Genomic DNA, 23,797 nt, shown 5'->3' with positions numbered 1-23,797 from the left:
ACGTAAGAATGTTCCTTTGGTTTTTCACTTCAAGTTTCTGTTTTCATTTATTTTCCCAGTAGCCTTCATCCACCTTTTCAGTTTCATTAAATTGGATTAGCCTCATCACTTCATTTCACATGTCCTCAATTTAAAAAAATATGGTTTCTCCAGCGTGTCGAGTTGGTACAAGGCTCTTCTGTTTTCGCTGATTTTTGTTTGCCACACAGTCCTGCGAGGCCCCTGTCAAGCGTGTATCTCTGTCTTTTCATCTGCAGCATCTCTGGAGAAAACCATCTCTAATGTTGTTACTTCATCACCTTCAAGTAGTGCTGCAGCAATTAAGATTTCAGCGTTGATAGTGTGCAAACACAGATGCTGCACCAGTGTTACCGCTTTATTACTCTGCACGCTATCTCAGACATCTCAGATCACAGCAGATGTTAATTGATTCGGACATTCACACACATGCACATTACCACCTTAGAGGCTGTTCCTCCATTCATTATGAATGTGAACACATATATTAGCGGTCACTTGATTATTAAGAATTTACAAATCTGTATTTGCTGACCAAATACATTTTTGGTTGTGTATATGAAACATTAAATCATTGAGGTCATTTCATTAGTTTGTACCACAAATGCACCTAAAATCCATGAATTTGTGGTAACATTACTGTAATGAATAGCTTTAATTGAATGAATAACTTTCTCACAAAAGATTTCGTAATAATTTTACTTTCTACAACTATTTGTAAGGTGAAGAAGTCTTACAAGTATTATCCCTGAGGTAAAAAAAATAAAAACACAAAGACATTATTTCTCTCTTCCTCTGAGCTGGGTTACAACTATTTGTCCAAGATTCAGGAGCTTTATTGTCATATGTACTAGTGCAATGAAATTGTTTATTCCTCTTGAGAATGACAGGGTAGAAAGGTAACAGACATAACTTACAAGAACTATACAAAATACATAAAAATATAGAATACACAGTAAATTATTAAAAAAATTATAATAATAGCATAGAAAAAACAAAGTAATGAAAGAGAAGAAAAAGAAAAAGAGAACCTGTATGTTAATTAGAAAAACAACTAACAATAAAACAGTTCTTCACAGTATAAATGTGCAGTGCAGGTAGCAATAAAGTGACAATTTTAAAGTGTCAAGTGATGATAAAGTGTCAGTGTAAAGTCTAGTGTTTAAATTTTCCATGATTATCAGTGTATGATGGTCCAGCAGGTAAAGTGTAGAGTGTTTTTGGACAGGCTGAATTTACCCTGATGATACAGGTGGAAGTGGCAGTGGGTTTTGACTGTTTATCAGTCTAATGTCCTGGGGATTTAAACTGTTCTGGAGTCTGGATGTTCTGGCCGCAGTGCTCCGGTACCGCTTGCCAGATTTCATTAAGGTGAAGAAATTGTGGATGGGATGAGTGGTGTCCTTCGTGATGTTGTAAGCCCATTTGCAGATCCTTTTACTGTAGATGTCCTGCAGTGAGGGGAGATCTGTCCCTGTGATTTTCCAGGCCAGTTTTATCACTCTCTGAAATGCCGTTCTGTCATGTGTTGTGTTGTTGCCAAACCACAAAGCAATGCAGCAAGTTAGCACACTCTCCACAATGCATCTGTAGAAGTTATGGAGTATTTTTGGTGACATGCTTTGATTGGCCTTAATTAATAGTTTCACTGTGTTCTCTGTCCACTTGAGGTCCTCACAGATATGTTCACCAAGGAACTTATAGCTGCCCACTCTCTCAACCTCAGCATCTCTGATCAGTAGAGGCTGATTGACACGCTCACTCCTCCTCATGTCCACAACCATCTCCTTGGTCTTGCTGATGTTCAGTGTGAGATTGTTAGCCTCACACCATGTGACCAGTTCAGACACTTCTTTACGGTTTGCGGTCTCATCATTGTTTGTAATAAAACCAATGACTGTGGTGTCATCTGCAAATTTTATGATGATGTTGTTAGGATGGATAGCAACACAGTCAGCGTGAAAAGAGTGTACAACATTTGGCTGAATACATAGCCCTGAGGGGTGCCTGTGTTCATAATGATGGTGGTTTCCAGTCAAGACTTGGAGAAACTTTATCACCAGCAGGGTGGACTATTGTAATGGTCTCCTCACCAGCATTCCCAAGAAGACCATTAGACAGCTGCAGCTCATCTAGAACGCTGCTGCCAGGATTCTGACTAGAACCAGAAAATCTGAGCATATCACACCAGTCCTTAGGTCCTTACACTGGCTTCCAGTTACATTTAGGATTGATTTTTAAGTAATTTTGGTCATTTATAAATAACTATATGGTCTAGGACCTAATTACATTGCAGATATGTTCAATGAATATAAACCTAACGGAGCACTCAGATCATTAGGATCGAGTCAGTTAGAAATATCAAGGGTTCACACAAAACAAGGGGAGTCTGCTTTTAGTATTATGTATTATGCTGCCCGCAGTTGGAATCAGCTTCCAGAAGAGATCAGATGTGCTAAAACAATAGTCACATTTTATAGACTCAAAACTCATCTGTTTAGCTGTGCATTTATTGAATGAGCACTGTGCGATGTCCAAACTGATTGCACTATATTTTACGTATAATCATTTTCTATTCTTAACTGTTTTAAACTCATTTTAAACCTCTTAAATCAATTTTAAATTCCTTGTTTTATTGTTGTGATTATTTTTTTTCTTTTCTTTTATGTAAAGCACTTTGAATTACCATTTTGTAAAGAATGTGTTATATAAATAAACTTGCCTTGCCTAAACTTGCCTTGCCTTGAAGACATTATTTTATGCGTAATCTTGATTTCATTGTTAAAATTATGGCAAGTGACAAAAGAAAAGTTTTCTGCTACATCTGTGGGCACCTTACTACATCCAAACAGCGAAAGAATTTTGTGAAAAAAAAACTTTTGTACTTTTTGTAAAGTTTTGTAAAGTTCTTTGACATTAAATGGAGTATTTGAACACATTTTTACCACTTCTTTGCAGAAGTTAAATCTTTAAATTAAACTTTTTGTCATTAAAACTGAAACATTTAACTCTTCTTGTTATTTTGATGTGGTCTGTTCAAAACAATAAATAACAAATAAACATTATTAATAAATATTAAACACAATTTTATATATATACATACATACACATAATACAGAATTCAAAGATATTAAAAAATCTATTAGGTAAGAAGGAATATAATATGTATTTAATATATTATATTCCTTCTTTCCTTATAGATTTTTTTATATATCTTTGAATTCTGTATCATCAAATTAGGTAATAGTAGTTCTTTTTTTGCAAATCTGCAAAAGTGTCCTTTTATCCAAGATGCAGATCTGTGCTTATTAATAATCACAATAAGCAATTTTTATTTTTATTATAGTCTATTTTCATGATAGGTGTGTAGTCCGTAGTTTGATTTTTTTTGAATAAGATCATAGAACCAGACCTATATAGTTCTGTATTTTTGAAGAGCAGCAAATGTCTTTATTTAGTTTTGAAGACTGACGTAAATGGCTAAATGTGAGAGTTCAATGAGCTGTGTCGGTGTGTATTAAAGCGCTTAGAGCCACAGTGACACTGGTTTGGTGCTATTAGAAGACTTCACAAACTGACATGACTCTTTCCACCGCAGCATGGAGGTTGAGACCTGTGTGTGATGAACATCCTCTCTGCATTTTATTATAAACATTATGGCTTCATCCTCACCACAAATGTCTTTTCTTGATCCCTGATAGTGAAATTATGGTAAGAAAACAGCTGGTGGCTCATTCACATGCACTTTGCCAGTGTGGTTTTTCCTCAGTCAAATGAGACCTCCGCCATATGCAGGCCATTACTGTCAGTTTTTACTCTGCAAGATGCCTGAAAGAGCTTTAGATGCCCTTGGATTAGAGAATCACATTTGATTCATGTCATTTCAAAGCCTGCGTTAACATGGTGTTCAGCTTGTGTCCTCTGTGAGGAGGCCACCATGACAGTGGGCGTGATGAATGAAATCCTTGGCGTTGTCTGAAAGCTCCTTGCGGTAGTGGAGTTTTGTGATGCCAGTGTTCTTGAAACAATGCTTTAAAGAAAGTAAAAAACCTGATGTGTCAGATAAAACCTGCTTTGTAAATCATCTCTCCTTGAGTGCTATACTGATGTTTGCTCATCATAAAACCTTTGTTTAGACTCAAAACTTTGAACTGAGATGTCAGTTAAATACCAAGTTAAACAGTTTGCACTATTGGACTAGTTAATCTTATAAATGTCAAACTTTAGTCATAATCCTCCAACTAAAGTTTTGTTAAGATGAATATGTCATTGGTGCCGCAGCAATGACTGTTCTTCATGAAATCACTGTGAGAAATGAACCTCTTTTGTTAATGAGTTTCCTTCACTTTCATCCTCAAGAGACAGCGATAAAACTCAGATGCAAAGAAAGGATATTCATGTTCTTAAATTGGATGCATTCAATTTAAAAGGCTTAATTTCTGAAATAGACTTGAACAGCTGATAAGGTCTTCATTGTGGTGAGTTAATAAAGGGTTTTGCTACCTGGCCAGCTGCTTTGAATAATGAGCAGCTCAGCTGTTAAGGACTGACAGCCTTTATCTTCAGCTGATCACAGACACAATAGAGCGAGTCTATTCATAAAACTTAATGTCACCTTTTATAACCGCTGTATATGGATGGATTTAGTCAATCAGAACATCATCAGCTAATCAGAAGCCATTTTCTTCATGATAGCAACTATGTACATGTGTATGTATTAATAGAATTTCTGTAATATTTGCAAACTGTTCGATCTTTAAGATTTCATTGATTTTTACAATGCTTTTCGCAGCCGTATTTCAAAAATGTATGTAACTATTAATTTCTTTTCTGACATAATTATATACATGCATGCATGGTATTTTTCTACACTGGTATTGTGAGCACTGCAGCTGGACTGTTTTATCATTTTCATAAAGTGAACATTTTAAGTGCCTTTTTTCATTTTGTTCTGAATACATAAGGACTGGAGGAAGGAAGAGAGGATCATGTGTGTATAACCTGAAAAATTACTGTATGAAGGTCCGTTGAGTCCATCTCAATTCATATGAGAACTTGCATATTCTGCTCTCTCTGTTATTGCTTAGCAGGAGTGGCTATCCAAAATGAGTTAAGCGCCATATGAGCATCTAGAGGCTCTGGCTGTCAGGCTGTGTCGACTTCGTTCCCTATGGTGCATTTGAATGTAGCCCGAAGTTGCAGTTCACTGAACCAGAGCTTGAGTTCTTCCAGAGTAATACCATTTTGCATGAGCTTTCTGCATGACTGCGGGTCTTGCAAATGTAGATACATGATTTGTGAATAGTTTTCTTTGGAGGACCTCATCAACCTAGACAGAAGTGTTTCGCCCATTCAAACTTAGGGGTATGACTAGACTAACAGTACTCTTAAAGGAATAGTTCACCTGAAAAAACACATTTTGAAAGTCAATTTTGGACCCCATTGACTTTCATTGCTATTTTTCAAAATATCATCTTTTGTGTTTCACAGAAGAAAGAAAATCACAGGTTTGGAACTACACAAAGGTTATTAAGGCCCTGTTTACACTAGTGTGTTTTTGTGTTAAAACGCATAACTTTTGATATGGTTACGCATATCGTTTACACTACTCCAGTGTTTTCGACACTTGAAAATGGAGACTTTTGAAAACACTGCAGACCCCGTTTTAGTTTGAAAACTCCGGGGTTGCATTTCAGTGTTAACGGGCCAAAACGGAGACTTCTGAAAATTATGGCATTGCTGCCCCATTCGCTCTGCGTATCCTTGATGACCGTGTAAACAATAAAATCATGCGCATTGTTGTACCCATAGATGTATAGATAGATTCCCCATTCGATCGCTCCAAGCACTTTTGTGCGTATGGATGTTAAATAATAGGGAATCTACCTATTCATATCTATGGCTGTACCTGCATTAATGGTCACGTGACATGCGTTTTAGGATATGTAGTGTAAACGGAGATCGTTTCTGAAATGCAGCGGAAATGCCAGTGTAGATGAGGATCGTTTTCATTCTAAAACGCTGTTTTAAAATGAAAACGCACTAGTGTAAACTAGTGATTTAAACACCTTTAAATCATGAACTGCAAAGATATTAAAAAGTGTTGTTAAAATCTTTATAGTTTAATCTATAGTCTAAGGAACCAAATGAGCTAGGTTTGCCATTGGTACCCCCTCAAAATATAGGTGCCTGTCTCCAAATCCTGTTTTAAATACTCTGGAAATGCTGAGTGTTTCTGAGAAGAAGTGGTCGAGTCTCTGGAATGCTGGAGAGGTGTATGATAAATTCTTGGATGTAAATTCCAATCAGAGTCCACAAGAGAAAGCCAGTAGTTGTGGTTTCCCTTGGAAACTCACTCCAAGGGTTATCTGGAATCAATTTTCCTAAAACGATGTTATTCGGAGATGATGTCATGGTGAAAACCTGCAGCTGGACTCTGGAGTTCAGAGAATTGTACCTTTTGGCTCTTGATCACATTTCCAAGCCTCACGTCAAACCTCATCTTCATCCTTCCAATAAGTGTTACACATGGATTAGGTTAGCTGAAGAATTGGGAGATGCTGATAGAAAAAGAAGACAAAAGCCCACCAAATCTGCACCTGTTTTCCATACCGTGCTGTTTGGTCTCAAGGCTTTCTTTTGCAACTTGCTAGATTCAAGTGGGAAGTAATTATTGTACCATTAGTCTAATGAAACATCTGACTCTCAGGGGAACATGTCCGTCAACCAAGATTGATTTCCTTTTTTGTAGTACTGCAACATAAACATGAATTCACTTAGTGTATGGTTATGATTTATGATGTACCATGAAATATCTTTCCATGAGTTGCCAATATGTAGGAATAATCCTAAGCAATAATGTTGAGTCTAAAAGTGAAAATTTAGCCAAAAATGAAAGTACTGTCATCATTTCAGAGTTAAAATAGACTTTTATGATACATTTAAGAAAACCTTTTTGAATATGAGCATGTATAAATGTGTACCTTTTGTGTTTCACTGAAGAAAGAAACGACATGAGGGACCAAACATTGACAAAAGGTTCATTTTTAGCTGAACTGTTCCTGTAATGAGTGTTACATTACTGCAGTTAAAAACGGCATACTGCGTATTTCCTGCAGCCCCCAGACTGTCATTTCTATTGCTCTTTAAATAACAGATACGCTCCATATGCAAGTCCTCTCTCAGAGCCACGTAGCAAGTCGGAGTTTGTCTGTGCACATATTTTCTTTCTCAGCATAGAGCATCAAAAGTAATTGCCTCTGTCTCACAGTTTGTCTGCTTTTGTGTCATTTTGATTTGATATGTCTTTAATGTTTAGGATTGTGTCTATGCGCATATCTCACTGAGACGTGAGTTTTCCAACTGTGGCAGGTTAAAGACATTTTAGATGAAAACCACAGGGTTTCACCTATAAAGATGCTCTCGAGCTGGTGTGAAAGAGTTTCAGGCCATTTGGCTTGGCCAGTCATGCCAGTATGTTCTTATAATCCAACAATTTTACATTTGTTGATTATGTTCATGTATTGGTATGACTTGCTTAGTTTAAACATTTTTTGTCAATATTACAGAAATGATTCATGATTTTCTTGTAAGCATTCGTTTAAAATACATAAAATATGATAAATGAAAATATTCTGTTGGCAGAAAGTCAAAAAGATCCACCTAAAGTTGAGGAAAAGTAGAATACTCAACATATTTACAAAAAAAAGAGGAAATAAAAGGAGCTCCCAATATCTTCTTACAATAATGGCAACATGATTTCCCTAATACTACTACTACTACTACTACTACTACTACTACTACTACTACTAATAATAATAATAATAAAAAACCAACAAAAAAAACTAAGGCAACTGAATACATTAAGCTCGAAAATTAAAGTGCTTTTTACTTGAAAGGTAAACAGCTCCCCATGTTTTATACTATGTATTTACTGACAAGAAATTGGTATTTTTTTTAATTATTATTATGCCATTTAATTAAGACATTTCTTCTGTATGCATCACATAAGTTATCTTATTTGAAAATTTATTTATTTATTCATATTGGTATTTATTGGATGTTGTTATATATAATGACATTTATAAATTAGTACAGTTATGGTTGGGTCTGAAATGTCATAAAAACATATATCAACATAACTAGTAACTATAATATAAACTTTTTTTTTTTTTTAAATAAAAAGGTACCAAAAAATAAAATAAGCAAACAGAAAATGTTGCCCTGAACTAGGTTTACCACTGAAACATGAAAGCCATCAATTGCATTGGTAGAGACTCTGGGAAATCACATTGTCGTCATTATTGTAAATTGATCTTGGGAGCTCCTTTTATTAGCTCTTTTCATGGGCTCCCTGTTCATTACAGGTTGCAATTTAGCCTTTATTGCTCTTCGGTCCTTAAAACTGGGAATTGCATGTAGTTTTATAAGAGGTCATTGGAAGTCCTTTGTAGGTCGGCTCAGTGATTGTACTTCTGACTTCTAAAGGGGCCGACTCTTGTCTTCATTGCCAGGCTAATTCATTCTGACGCAGAGCTCATCTAATACTGAAAATATTTCACTAAGTGTCCCTTTAAGGATGTGATTTAGCCGTTGGAACTTAGGAACAAAGAGGACACAAATCAGGAAACCAAGAGACATCAGGGCTTCTTCCTGTATAAAAAAAATCAGTAAACGTGAATCTGGCAGTGGTGGCCATTACAGCGCTCCAGCAGGGGTTCGGCATAAAGGTTTTAATGTGGTGGTTGAGTTGAGAAGTGTTTGGAAGGAAAGAGAATCAGCATGAAGGACATCTCACTGGATGCTTCAGCAGAAGGAAAGTCCAGATGGAAAACGACAGCTTGGCCTGTCCATTGTGCAATGAAGTACACCCAGTTCTTCACAAGCAGAAGGTAAATTCTTGACTTTGACTGGCCTCGTCTGCTCCTCCAGACTATGACTGGCCACATACACCGCTCATTACCCGTTCCTCATGCACATGAGCGAAGATAAGTGTATGCAAATTCCCTTGAGAGTTGCAACCTAATTTCTGAAGCTGGCATAGCGGAATAAGACATGGTTCTGCACTGAGGGAATCACCGTGCCAGACACTTCAAGGCGTATTTGAGCCTTTATTTGGAAAAGACTTGATATGAAGGCCCTCTAATCTATTTTTGATGAGCTTCCTCTGATGGTGTGAAGCCGTCGTCCTTCCAACACTAGACGGAACTCTCCCTAAGAAGCCTCTGGGTAGCAGCTGGGTAGACTGACATTTTTGAGAGCCAATTATTGGATAAGTTAACTCTACAAGCATAATTAAAAACAGTCAGATGGGTAAATTGCAGTGAGTTGAGCACCATTCACTCTTGAGGCATTTTAGTGGTGTAACAATCAGGGCCTGTAGCTACTGTTCTTCAGAGAATTTCCCAGCAGGCCTCTGGTGCATGTCTGCGCTGATGTAGCGAGGCGTTTAAATGTATTTGATATTCTTACTTCAAAAGCTTCAAATGTGTACACTATTAGAGCAGTATGATTCAGTTCTCCACTATTGAAAAAAAAGTTCTGGGTGTAATACAAGGTAAGCTCTGTTTATTACTCAAATAATTTATCATTCTTCAGATTGTAAAAACAAACGGAAATTGTTTTTGCGATAATCCAAAGTTCTGTCATTAAACTCTAGAAGGCACTGTCTGATCTGACATAATGTATATTACCGTGCTAAACTGTCCGAGAGCAGTGTGTGTGTGTGTGTGTATATATATCTTAAAATATATTTCTTGAGCACCAAACCAGCATATCAGAATGATTCCTGAAGAATCATAAAGTCTTGAGAAATGGATGTTGAAAACTCAGCTTTGCATCACAGTAATAAATTAAATTTTTAAATGTTCTAGCATAGAAAACTATTATTTAAATTGCACAATGTTACTGTTTTGCTGTATTTTATTTAAATGAATGCAGTGTTGGTGAGAAAAAGACTTTTTAAAGAAATCACACTGACTCCAGACTGTTGCTTGGTAGTGTATGCCACAGATGCTGTCAATAAAGCTTAACTTGTATTGAACTCGAGGAATTCCCTTAACCTCATTCAGATTTTGACATGACTGGTGGTATTCGATATGAATACAAATATACTTGGGATGAAGCAAGTCATTATTTTCAAAACATCACTAATAATTTAATGTGAAGCTCAGCAATGAGATGGGAATCTATTAAAGGGGTCATTTCATGAGGGATCAAATTTCCCTTGATCTTTTGAGATAAAAGAGTTCATTGTACTACCAAAACATACTGAAACTTTCAGACCTCAAAACTCTCTTCACAGTGAAAAAATATGTATGTCAACAGCTGTTATTATGTTATCAGATACTTTACTTGATCAATCATGTTGATGTTATATATAGGAAGTAGATATAGATACTGAAATAAAACTTTGTTAATATACTAACTGTGTTTAGCACTTGCCGTTTTTTCATATATTTTGCAACTGAAGTTTACCAGGATGCCTGATCACTTCATGTCTGACCTTAACAGTTTGAGTGGCACATTCCATCAGAAATTTTAGTGTAGATCTTTTTCCGTATAATTCAGGCTTTGAAGAGGCTGTTATTGAAGGATCAGGCTGTTGGAATGAATCTGCTCTTTTCTGAGTGAACGCAACGTATCGGTTCCTCAATTCACACGCAAAGAGAGTGTTTACATCAGGTACTTATGAGGCAGATCATTTATCAAGACTTGCAGTATAACTGTAATAGCGAGACATTAATTAATTTGTTTTATTTGTTTGTTTATTTATGCATGCATGCCTTGTTTTGCAAGTGACGATCACTTGCTATTCAGTGTAATTCATCTTTTGCTTGTAGACTTTTGAACTTGCCAATCAGAGCACAGTTTGAGACATTGTTGAGATCTCTTATAAGATGCTTGTGAGATTATTGTAAGTTTACCTCAAGGGGAAAAATGTAATGACTGAAATGCATGATACGCCCCCAGAGATTATTGTAAATTTACATCAAAAGTAAAAATGTTATGATTAAAAATGCATGATATGACAGCTTTAAATGTCAGTGAACACTCAAATGTTGCACAGAAAAATTAAGAATTATATTTCTGTGTAAATATATAATTATATATATATATAGCCTAGAAGAGAGATTTTACACTATCAGACAGCAACAGCGATTGTGCAAATTGCCTTTTCTATTCTCATGCCCTGTGTTTCCATAGCCTGAGGGGCATGATTGGGATTGTATTTCGCCCCGGCCCGAAGAAATCACAGCAGGATTAAGCAGTTGTGCCGCACCTGACACGAGTGATCATTCCAGTCACCGTGGGGCTGCAGCTCAAATGGCGATGACAAACAACCAGTACCCAGGCGGTAATTCAATCAGCACTCTACTGGCATGAGAAGGAGCTCTCACAGCGAGATTGGCCCTGGCTTTGATAAGTTCCTCCTCAGAAGTCCTAAAATAAAGACGTTTAAGGAGAAACAAAGGGTGGTGAAGGACTCTGGGAGATTCAGGAGGGGTCAAGAAAACAGGATAGTGAGAGATAAAGATAGCTAGGGAGCCGGGCCTGAGGGGAGGGCTGAAAGAAATTAAAGAGGACCGGGTTTGAGACAGAACAGGCAGTCCACATTCCAACGTGTTTTGATGTCTAATGTGCAGAAGAATCCCGTTAGAGCCAGCAACAGCACCGAGTGATCCTGGGATTGGGCTCTCCCGCTGAGGTATGCAATCCACACTGGAGTTCATTAGTGACTTTGACATTTGGACTCTCTTAAGCAGATTTTATATTGTCTCGTGAGCTTATTTGATTTACAATCTGGTAGAGGTGGCTAGCCATGTTGAGTGAAATATTTGTGCCCCGGCTGCAGAGATTCCCAGCGTGCGACTTGTCCAAAAGCGTGAAGACGGCAGGGAATAAATCTTCAAATTGGGAAAATGTGAGCTTCCAGAAGTGGAATCTTTGTAGTGGTTGTCATCCTGATCTAATGCCAGGAGAGAAAACGATAAAATATTGTTTAATTTTGAACCGTGTGAAATCGGAAGGCCCAAAGGGTTCCCCCTGTGTGTTCCAGACACGAGACATGTCAGACACCAGATCGCCTCTGATTTAGCTAGTTTGCATGATTTTTTGCCTTTGCTCTTTTCAGCTGTTCTTTTAATGAGAGCTACCTCAGACTCGATCACAACCGCCCCTAAAGTTGACATGAAACCATTATTGCATATATTTACTTTTCTTGGTCTTAATGTGCATCATTCTTCAGTGCATGATATTCATATTCATATTTTTATTTAAGCATTTCAGAGCAAATAATAATAATAGTTATGTATTTATTACTTTCTTCTCATCTGTTAAATAATAATAAATTAGAGCAAATAATAACACTGATGTATTAGTATTTATAATTTATTATTATTATTATTTCAATGACAACTAGTACTACTGCTACTATTAGTAATAATGTTTTTTTATTACGTCTCCTGTTTAATAGTTATAAATTTAAATAAAATTAATATTAATTTCTTAGTATTTATTATTATTATTATTAATATTAATACTTCTACTACTACTACTACTACTACTACTACTACTACTACTACTACTAATAATAATAATAATAATAATAAATAGATAATAATAACAATAGTATTAGTTGTAGTAACAGGCACTGAAGAGTTATGGTCTCCATCTATACAGAAGTTAAGCAATGGATTTTCCCTGCAGAATTAAAATCACTGAACACTAGAGGAAAGTGTTCTTGTTTAGAATTTCTTCTAAACTCTGTTTTTAAGAGTTTCTTCTAAATTGCTTTAGGGGAACTAAAAAATAAATCAATACAAATTAAACAGTTGTTTGTGTACAGTAAGCCATGAAACCGATTTGAATTATAAAGCTCAGATCAGTTGCTCTTGGATGAATTTTGTGAGAAATATATGACTTGATTTGACTTTTGATTGAGGCTTTTTCTCTTCGGAGAACATTTTGAGACATTGCTGAGATGCACTTGAGATTACAAGGCTCGTTTCTCAGGAGAAAAGGAGAAGCAAGAGACTTGAACGAAATTGTCATTGCTCTCCATTTAATCTGATTGCTGTGTAGGAGAAACAGTGTAGATAATAAAAAATGTAATTTGCGATTTTTCTCGTTGGTTTATTCAGGCAAGATCTATTAAATTCGTTCAAGTGGAGTTAAGATTTATTCAATCTAGTTTTTCACCATTTTATGTGATAATGCCATTATTTATTCATCCCGACTGTATATCTAATGCTTTTGTGGAATAAATAAGAAACATTTTGCAGCATCTTCATACAGCTGTTTTCCATATAATCCTAAGTATTGTAAATAATGACAGAATTATAATTTTTGGGTAAACCGTCTTTTTAATTTTCATGTCAACTGATAAAAAGCTCAAAAAACTACATGCACTCGTCATCTCACGCAGTTTCTGGGTTTGTCCTTGTCTGGTGTCTGCTGGCTGCAACCCATCTTTTAGTCTATTAGCTTGCACAGTGTGCCATCCTCTCAAGGCTCAGTGCGCTCTGTACCTGATTTAACACTAATGTTCCTGTGACTCACTCAATCCCACCTCTTATCTTTGCTCTGCCCTTTACAGCATTAACAAATTGGAGATCTCGCCTAAACATCTTCATCCAGCTCATTAGCAAACTGTTGCCACAGGCTCTCTTTGTTTGTGTTGTACACCACCCACACTTTAAACATAGCCATGTAAAGGTCTGGCACCCTTGAGTCTAATGATATCTTAATGAAACACAGACACACCGTATGGCTCGTACAGCTGTACACTACACTGTACTGTACATTATGTGACGAATAAAATCTTGAATCTTGGATATAAATAAAATTGACAATGTCACCCCAGCACTGTGCCGGTTTTGTGAGGGCAAAAACTAAATGTAACAGTTTAGTTTTATGGCTGCTGTTTCTCTTCAACGCATTAAAAGATATCCTGCATTAAAAAATATTCATGAGTGAGGAAATTTCCAGACACTTCTGAGAGATGCTTTTATTTTGCCTGGCTAGACTTTCCATTTTATTTCTGTGCTGTATGTTCTTTTATTTTATTTTTTTATTTTTTTATTTTTTAAGCATATTGATCTGTCTCATGGGAAATGGCAGCTGAAATCTGGATATTATGAAACAGATTATGGCCATCTGAAGCAATTGACTCCCTGTAAGAAGACACAAACTGCGCGGTACTCTGCTTTTTTCTTCCACACTCGCTATTGTCCAGAAGAAAGATTATTTACAACTCTGAGGCCTGACAGCGTCCTTATAGAGGAAGCCATTATTTACTGCGATTCCTGACTGTTCACACATGCTATATTATCCTCGACAATGACGACAGGCCAAACAAGCGCTTAGGGCAGCAGTTCTCAAATGAATGTCTTTGACAGCACCAAGGTGAAATGGAGCAGTTTACTAAATGTCCCAAATGGCACCCTCAGCGCTCACAATCCTATACTTTGCTGTGTGGGCTGTTGGGTAATAGTCTCCCGTAAAGTCCCCAACAGTGTAAGCTTGACAAAAACAACACTAAATGATTTTTTTTTCTTTCTTTTTTGGTACACAAAGGTAGAATATTTTTACCAGAAGAATGTTTTTGCCCCATATAATGGGGTCCAAAACTGACAATTTTCAAAACATTTAATGTATCTACATTTAAAACTATTACAACTAAAACTATCAAAATAATTTTGTTCATTGAAATAAAGCTGAAATAAAATCAAATATAAATATTAGATCAGTTAGTTCTAATTTTTAAGAAGTACTAAAAATACTAAAACTGAGATGAAAATAAGTAACGATTAAGTAAAAAATAAAAACTCATAAAAATAACAAAAGCACATAACAAAACTTAAAACGTAAAAAATAAACTAATTCAGATCAGTACTATAATAATTTATTCTTTCATGCCTAATGGTGAAGTATGTTTTTTTTTTTTTTTTTAAACCAACAGTGTGAATTTGGGGTGACCAGTGGAAGACTGAAGGACCTCCTTAAAGTGATAAACCCAAAAAGTACAATTCTTTATCTATCATTTACTCACCCTCATGTCGTTCCACACCCATAAGACTTTGATTAATCTTTAAAACCCAAATAAAGGGGTTTTTCCAATTTAAATGGAACCTAAAAGAGGTTTCAGTCCCATCATTTAAAGTGCAGGTTACCAAATTTTAGAAGATCCAAAAAGGTCAAAAAAGTTAGTAAAATTAATTCACATGAATCAGGAGCCCTCAATTCAAATGGATTTGTTTTATGAAGTCTTTATGAACTTTTTGTATCTTCTAAGTTTTGGTTACCTGGATTGCATTATCATGCTGCAACATGAGGTGATGGTCGTGGAGGAATGGCAAAACGGAGCGACAGAAAAAATATCTCAATTTGTGTTTCGAAAAGAGTACCCAAAGCAATCCAAAGATTACACAAAAAAAAAATGACAGAATTTTCATTTTTGAGTAAACTGCCCCTTTAAATAATTTATTTTTGAGACAGAAGCAAACTTCACACTCTGCAACACTCCGATTTCAAAACTGCATTGTGTTGTCAATGGAAAGAATCCTTGATATGCTTCATATATTTATAGTTCCCCCTTAGCTTTGCATGTTGTTGTAAACAGAGAAAGGTTAGAGTAGTTTTCGGCACGTAATGGAGGCTGTCTGTTAAGTGATCAGCTCTTGTAAGGCCTCTCTATCCAGCACTGTAACCAGAGAAGGAGACAAACTTTGTTGCTGAAATGCTGCAAACAGATGCTGCTGTCCCTGTAAATCACATCAGCACCTCCGGGTTACCCTCATAACCTCCTATGCTCCGCGGGCACCGGCTGGATGCTGTAATATATAACGTGATGATCATGACAGCGGTGTTGGGAGAAGTGCGAACCGTTGTTCTCCAAAGCGGATTTCTGCTGAAAAAGAGATGGATATTGCTGCTGTGACAGGTCTGTCAGCTCATTGTATCTCTTATGGACTCTGCAACCAAATCTAAGACACTGAAATAATACTTCTGGTATGTTCGAGTGGACAGCGATTATGAGTTTCTATTCAGGGCGAATGTGTAGGTCGGAGACCAGATCAAAAACAAGGCTGTGTGAAAGTAGGAGTGGCTGAATGTATCTCATTTACCCATTTTGTTCTCTGCCATTCCTCAGCTGCAACCCTTGCCTGTCTCTCCTTTGTAAGCCCTGGTATTTACATGCCGTGAACCATTGTATTCATGAATGTGAGGTCTCACACTCATCGCGAGCCAGAAGGGTAACCTGATCTCAAGATAATTCTGTTTAATTTCTTTCAAAATGTTCCCTAGGAAACTCAATACCAGATGAAGGGCTTCGAGACCTGAAAAAAGACCACTCACAGATGTTTCACCCCCAGATTTGCACCTCCTTTTCACCTGTGTATTTATATATACACACACATTCAGAGCACTTCCTCCATGAAGTCATTGTGTGGACGGTTGTTTTCTCTTAGAGCGGATCTGGTTTCGTTAGCGCTCCTGCTGTATTTGCACATGCAGTGTCTGCTGTGACAGAATCATATTAGGATTTCTCTGCAAATGCGGCACATTGCTGCAGCTCAGTCACGATTTTGTTTTTGTTTTTTTCATTGTAGGTGTTGTCGCTCATCTTGGTGGCTGACGTGCGATTCGGTTCAGAGGTTTCTGTTGTTTGGTTGTATTTACCGGGTCTGTGCTTTGTCAAGGTTGCTTTCTTGGTTGTTTTCTTTTGGACACAGAGGACAGGTGGTCTGCCACAATATGTGTCTTTAAAGGATCTGATAACACATATATTTATAAGCAACCAGCTGATTTGAGATTTAAATAAGTGCTGATGTAAGATTTTATCAAACCACAGACTTTATATTTTTAGCATTTTTAGCAGTCTTTTTTGCTGAGCATCGTTGATTTATATATTGCAGATTAAAAGTTTAGGGACAGTGTTTTTTATAGAAATGAATACAAGTCAGATATGTGACATTAAATTGATGTTAAAGTTAAATTGACATTAAAGTGACAGTGAAAACTTATTGTAGAATAGAACTTTCTAATGAATGTTGTGCTTTAAAGACACTTAATGTGTAACAATTTTCACAAAAAAAAATTGTAAAATATTGGAAAGAAGTCTGCAAATAAAAAAAATAAAAAAATCACAAGCGAGATGAAAGCAATGCAGGCAATTTACTAAAAAGAGTGTGAACGTTTGGGCGGCATTATGCAAATCTTCCCACATCGTGACGTAGACGTGTGGGGGGGGGGTGTTAGAACGAGCTGTTTTAGGTAGGCGTGGTTGACTCTTAACTATAATAAAGAATATCTCTTTGGATTTGAGACTTTAGTCTTTGCAACTTTACAGATCTTCTTTATGCACCAAGAGCTTGTAACACTCCAAAGAGAAAATAAAAAATGAAATCGCATCATATGACCCATTTAAATATAGAGAGATTGTTTATATATACTATACAGTATGTGGGTTCACATTATCCTGTGAACAGGAATAATTAGTTAAAATGAAAATGTTCTGCTCTTACTGAATAAGTGAGTTCATTCAGTGGAGAATTCATCAGACTGATTCAAACCAGTAACTGAGTTTTTTTAATTAAAAAAAAAGTGACGTGACATACAGCCAAGTATGGTGACCCATACTCAGAATTCGTGCTCTGCATTTAGCCCATCCAAAGTGCACACAAACAGCAGTGAACACACACAAACCCGGAGCAGTGGACAGCCATTTATGCTGCGGCACCCGGGGAGCAGTTGGGGGTTTGGTGCCTTGCTCAAGGGCACCTCAGTCGTGGTATTGCCGGCCCGAGACTTGAACCCACAACCTTAGGGTTATGAGTCAAACTCTCTAACCACTAGGCCACGACTTCCCCAATTAATCATCACAAGAACCGACTCTAAGATTCATTTGTTCATTTATCATCTTGCATTGGTCACACTGTATGTTTGTTTTGACTTTCAATACAAGTGGACCCCTCAATAGACAAGTGTGTTAATTTTAAGCCTTTTAATATCATAACATTCAATTTAGACTGAAAAACTCATTCATAGTAATATGATTTTTTTTTTTTAATGCTATATACAATAGAAACCGATTTCTTTTTAAACAGGATTTCTTTTGCTTTGCACATTGGATATTTTTCAATTTATTAGTGCACCCCACATAACTGACATTTTACTTAATATTTCCTCCACATCTTAACTGGAGCCTTTATAGCACTCACTCTCCAACGCAGACTCTTTCTATATGATTTGAGTGACCAGTCTGTGTTCCAGCGTTCACAAAGTGAGCATGGGGTTGCCCCTGATTTATGAGATCCAGATTCCTACAAGCTGAATCACAGCCAGGTGCACGATTTCCAAAGCAGATCAGCCAGAACCCTGTCTGATCAGCTGCTCTGCTGATTTTACACAGCTTCTCGTGCCACATCCACAGCGCAGCGACCCAGATTTTCCCTTTTTCTCCACGCTCAGAGGGACTGTGGGAGCCGCATCTGCCGACTTCGTCTCTGGGTAGACTCTCTCTCTCTTTTCTCTCGCTCTCCCTCTCTCCGTTTCGTCTCAGCTGAGAGCAGCACACGTTCAGAGTGTATTCTCTCTCTGTGTCAGCGCTGTACTGCACGGACTGCTCTTACACGAGTGCTTCATCACTGAGCTTGACCGGCACAGAAACCCTCACCAGCTGTCCTAAACGCAAACATGCTCTTAGGTGAGTACGGTTTACGGCATCAGTTTGTCTGCATGCTTCTTTTTTTGTGCATCACAGTGGTAAACATCTCAAAGATTGTATCAGAATGGGAAAGCGGTTTGTGATTTCTTCTGTTTCGCTTTGCTGTTTGGAACTGAGCTTTGAAATACAACTGCGCTCTGGATTTATGTAAGAGATCCTGTCAGCACCATTGTTTTGTTTATGTGGGTTAAGTTTGGACCATCGCTAATACAGCGTGACACCTTAGGCTGACATTAACTTCTCTTAACAGACCCACTGTTTCCTTATTGTAATAAGGACAATCGATAGTTCATTTAAAGACAGACATTTGATATTATAATACCTGGCTTACAGTAAGACCAGATGTGCCTATTAATAGTTTTGTCTTTCACTGAGGGCACTAAATAATATTTCTTTTTTTATTTTAAAGTCTTAATTTGTCTTGGTTGTTTTTTTGTCACACTTTAAGTTCTCCTCAGCTGCTTTTAAAGCTGAACATATTTTATCCAGAATTTTTTCATGTCATATTCACACCTACCCGCTCTGAATGCATGCTGATCGCCCTTGTAGCGCGACATTGCGGTTTACACGCTCAAGCGCTGACGTGTGGGTGTTCGTGAGCAATCGGGCTCCATCAAAAGCTCATTGATACCAGCGCGATGGAAAGCCTCTCTCAGGAGCGTCTCGTTCGATGAAGTACTAATGCAGTGTCACATTCCAGAGGAGTGCGACTTGGAATAATCAGGCATGTCTGTGGGGAGCGAAGGCTTGAAATTGCTGTTGATGGTCGCTGTGCGGCTGTCTGCCAGTCTCCCGAAGCCCCCCGTGGAGAAGACCTGGGGGCTCAGTCTTTTGCCAGAACTTTAGCAGCTTCGTTAAGCTTGCAGCTCCATTGCACTAATAGAGTGACTAAAAGAAATGAGTTCAGTGCAAGCACTTTTTTATATACAGTACATGTTTATCCAAATACTTTTTTATGCCCCATTTTAATGTGCAGAGACTGTAAGTAAGCCATTTATGGGGTGATTTGACCGAAAAGAGTAAACACTGTGGCTCTGTGGCTATATCAAAACATTGTGCTGTTTGTTTAAGTATCCTGACATAGCATGGCATGAGTTTGGGGTGAGACGATCTGTTGGATTGGGGAAGACTCTGTGTGCTCAGGGAAACCTGTTTGAAAACAAAATTTTTACAGGGTGACTTTAGTGGCACGAAAATCACATACTTTATAGTTTGACAGCATTTGTGGTTTATTGTCAGTTACCACAGAAAATCATTATATCTCAACAAGCTATGTTTTTTTTTCTTCCAAAACTTTTTTTTTAAAATTTAACATTTTTGAATTTTTATTTATTTTATTTTATTTTATTTTATTTTATTTTATTTTATTTTATTTTATTTTATTTTATTTTATTTTATTTTATTTTATTTTATTTTATTTTATTTTATTTTATTTTATTTTATTTTATTTTATTCAAAATAGGAAAAAAAACATATATAATGCATTTAATAAATTGTTTATTTTTTCTTTGGTAATATTTATTTATTTATTCTTGTTTATTCTCTTTCACGCAAGTGCATCAGGTTTTTTTTTTTCACAGTGTGGAGGTGTAGTACATGACTTCTGATCTCATCAGTTGCTCAATACAGAATACTAATTGAAAACTGGTTTAGTTTTTTCATCCCCAAATGTTCTTCATCACCCACTACTACCATTTTTAGAAGTATTTATGCCCACACAGATATATTCAAACATTTACGACATTCTACATGCCCAAAATAATGTTTCAAAGCAGATTCTACATCATTTAATTTCTGGAAATAATGTCTCTCATTGAGGAGGCATTTGCATAATCAGGTTTCTTAAATTGGTATATATATGATTAAATATTTAAGCACTGTATTTGAGCATCATCCCCTGTGAGCAAAGGAGGTTTTGTTGATCTAGGGAGAAGCAAGAAGTGTGTGTGCTCTCATTCTCTCTCTCTCTCTCTCTCTCTCTCTCTCTCTCTCTCTCTCTCTCTCTCTCTCTCTCTCTCCTCTCTCTCCTCTCTCTCTCTCTCTCTCTCTCTCTCTCTCTCTCTCTCTCTCTCTCTCTCTCTCTCTCTCTCTCTCTCTCTCTCTCTCTCTGTCTGTCTGTTGTAAATAAAAGCCTTTGTAAATAAAAATAAAAAAATCTGTGTGTCTCTCTCTCTCTCTCTCACCGTTTCCTCTTTCTGTCAGAGGAATCTGATAGTTGAGTGTTGAAAGAAGGAATGCTCTTTGGCTAGCTGTACTAGCCTTCATGAGACAGAATAGGCCATCTTAATTATGATTCATACTCTCCAGTCCTGTTGTGCTGCCCTTTTGGCCAGTTGTGCAGTTGTTAAATGTTAAATACAGCTTGAAATTAAAATCATCATAAAATACTGACTCACGTGTGTGAAATAAGTCTCTTAATCTTACCAAGGATGCATTTATTTGATTAAATCTACACTAATATTGTGAAATATTATTGCAATTTAAAAGAACTGTTTTCTGTTTTAATATATGTTTAAATTTCATTTATTCATGTGATTGCAAAGCTGAAATTTCAGCATCATTACTCCATTCTTCAGTGTTGCATGATCCTTCAGAAATCATTCCAATATGCTGATTTGGTGCTCAAAAAATGATAAAATAAAATAAAATAAATAAATAATATTGTTATTAAGTTTGAAATCGGTTGTGCTATTATTAATTATTTGTCTAATAATGTTTGTGGATTCTGTAATACGTTTTTCAAGATTATTTGAATAAAATGTTCGAAAGACCAGCATAATAGACATTTTTGCAACAAATGTGAAAGTCTTTTGAAAGCTGTTTGACCAAATGAATGCATCCTTGCTGAATAACGTTTTAAGTGTTAAATATTAAATGTATTTTTTACTTCACCTCTGAAATGACTTCTCTTTTTCTTTGAAGTCACCAAACTCCTTTACTTTTGTTTTTTACTTTTACATTTGTTTTGGAGTCCCACTGTAGAATGTTGAATTTAAATTTCCTGTGGGCAAATACATTTTTATTGCAGACAAGTGACCAAAGACTGACCAATCAGAATTAAGTGGAAAAAAATTGAAGTATAAATAAAGGCTCATGACAAGCTTTTAGTTCAAGCACATCTCACCCTGTGAGCATAACTTTGGTTTCTTGACCGATGTTGTAAACTTTAACTTGATGAAACAGCTTTCTGGAATACTTGATTCTGACTGGCCAATCACTATGTTCTTTGGTCAGATATATTTGTATTATGACTGCTGCTAAACCATATGACTGTACGACTTAATTAAGTGACTTTATAGACACATGATTACTAAAATGTCTTACTTCTGTGAAGATTTTCTTTCCACAAAAAAGCCAGTGGCGTAAAATGTTATTTGGACCTTGAAAATATCATATTTTTTGTTCCGCATAAGAATTCATACAGGTTCAGAATAATATAAGGTTAAGTAAATGATAGTAAGTAAATAAGAAACGACAGAAACTTTGTTTCTGGGTGGACTGTCCACCAAATCATTAAGGGAAATAAATTTGCAGGTACCAAATGTCTTGTGTTGCCATGGTAGACTGCACTGATATGAATGACAATTACCCTGGTCACCATTTGTGGACCTGATCTGTCTTCTCTTATCTGTAATTAGAGTCGAAGCGCTCTTCCACGCTTCACTGCGAAGTAATCGTAATTGTAAACATTTGTTATAGCAAACAACTCTGTCAGCAGTAACAGTGATAAATCTACAGGCCTCTCTCATTGACCCTAGGTTAATACAGCCGCCGTTTTGGTTTTAATTGATGCAAAAGCGTAACTCCTGCCCAGGAGGAACGGTGCAGCACGGCACGGTACGGCAGGCATACATAGCGAATATGTCAGCCATAGCTTTGAGCAATGCAATAATCCCCTTGACAGGATTTGATTTGCATGCACTTCCATGCTTCTCACTGCACTGAATATTAATGCCCAATATTGTTTGATAAAGTAAAATCAGAGAATACATCAGGGAGAGAGAGAGAAGTCACTTGGATCATCGGCCCACACGGCGCAGGAGCAAACCTACTGGGGCCAACGCAAGGTACATTTCCAACCAGCCCTGGGGGTTTTGGACCAACGTGCGAAGTTGATAACACTCAGAGCTGGCTTTTAGCAGGCATTTGAGATTCTTTGACAAAAAAAACACCCAAAGCACATTAACATGGGTGGCTGGAGGGGGCGTTCAGTCTGTATATGTGTCTGTCAGCTCAAGGGATGTTGTTACCAGAGGGAGCCAGGCTTGGAAACAAGCATTAGGGATGGAGTTTGGGCTCGAGCGTGACAAGAGGTTCTCCTGTTCCTGCTGTTCCTTAGTCTCCATGGAAACCGCAGAGCTGAAACAACAAGTACTGCCGCTGGTAAAATCACTTTATGAAAGTAATTTGCACAGCAAGAGTGTTGCGTTCGGATACGAGCTCGAGCAAACCCACATGTATTCTTAATAGAGTGATATTTCCGTTTCCGTTATTGACCGTCCTTGTGTTAAATACAAATACAGGTCCTCTTGGATACAGTGTTATCTTACGCTGAGCCACATGAAAGCATTTGATCATATGATCCTGGCCCGGCTGATGCTCTTATACGACAATCAGGTGAACACGCGCAGCCCTAATTGTATCGCTCGCACTTTACAGGAGGTTTGTTAATGCAGATCTGTTTCCGACAGGGGGTCTTGTGTTGCTCCGCTTGCTGATTGTGACAGGGTTTGTTCTTAGTGTGAATAATGAAACATGCTCCCGGAGTCATGTGCGAGAGATCCAGTGACAGCCCGCTTTAATGATCTTGTTATTGTTCTTTGCAGAACAGATGTTGGTGACTTAACGATCGTTTGTGTTTTGTGATCTCCCACTTTTCCAAACATTACCATCCCGTGAATCTCTGTGTTTGATTTGCGCTGCATCTATTTGCATTTTTGTAAGCTTTTAATTATCAGTGCTTCTTGCTAAGTCAGACATTACCGTTAGTGTTGTTCATACTTGGGGGAGAGTTTTTTTGGGCTTTAGTGAGTAACTCGCTATACATTT

General features: G+C 37.1%; 1 protein-coding gene across 3 annotated transcripts in view; it reads left to right on the top strand.

Moving 5' to 3' along the window:
• LOC109096284 (zinc finger protein 385B) overlaps positions 1 to 23,797 on the top strand; it is a 122,002-nt gene that overhangs the window by 44,880 nt on the left and 53,325 nt on the right. The window contains exon 1 of one of the 3 annotated variants that reach the window (XM_042731744.1): positions 18,383 to 18,727. The exons of the other annotated variants lie outside the window; for them this stretch is intronic. Coding sequence (XP_042587678.1) covers positions 18,718 to 18,727 — 10 coding nt within the window. The 5' untranslated portion in view covers positions 18,383 to 18,717. Of the gene's footprint in view, positions 1 to 18,382; positions 18,728 to 23,797 lie in introns of those variants that run through there. 3 annotated transcript variants of the gene reach the window in all.

Source organism: Cyprinus carpio, chromosome B9 (genome assembly GCF_018340385.1).
Source record: "Cyprinus carpio isolate SPL01 chromosome B9, ASM1834038v1, whole genome shotgun sequence".
In the NCBI taxonomy this organism is placed as follows: domain Eukaryota; kingdom Metazoa; phylum Chordata; class Actinopteri; order Cypriniformes; family Cyprinidae; genus Cyprinus; species Cyprinus carpio.
This window is presented reverse-complemented; position numbering and strand designations above follow the sequence as displayed.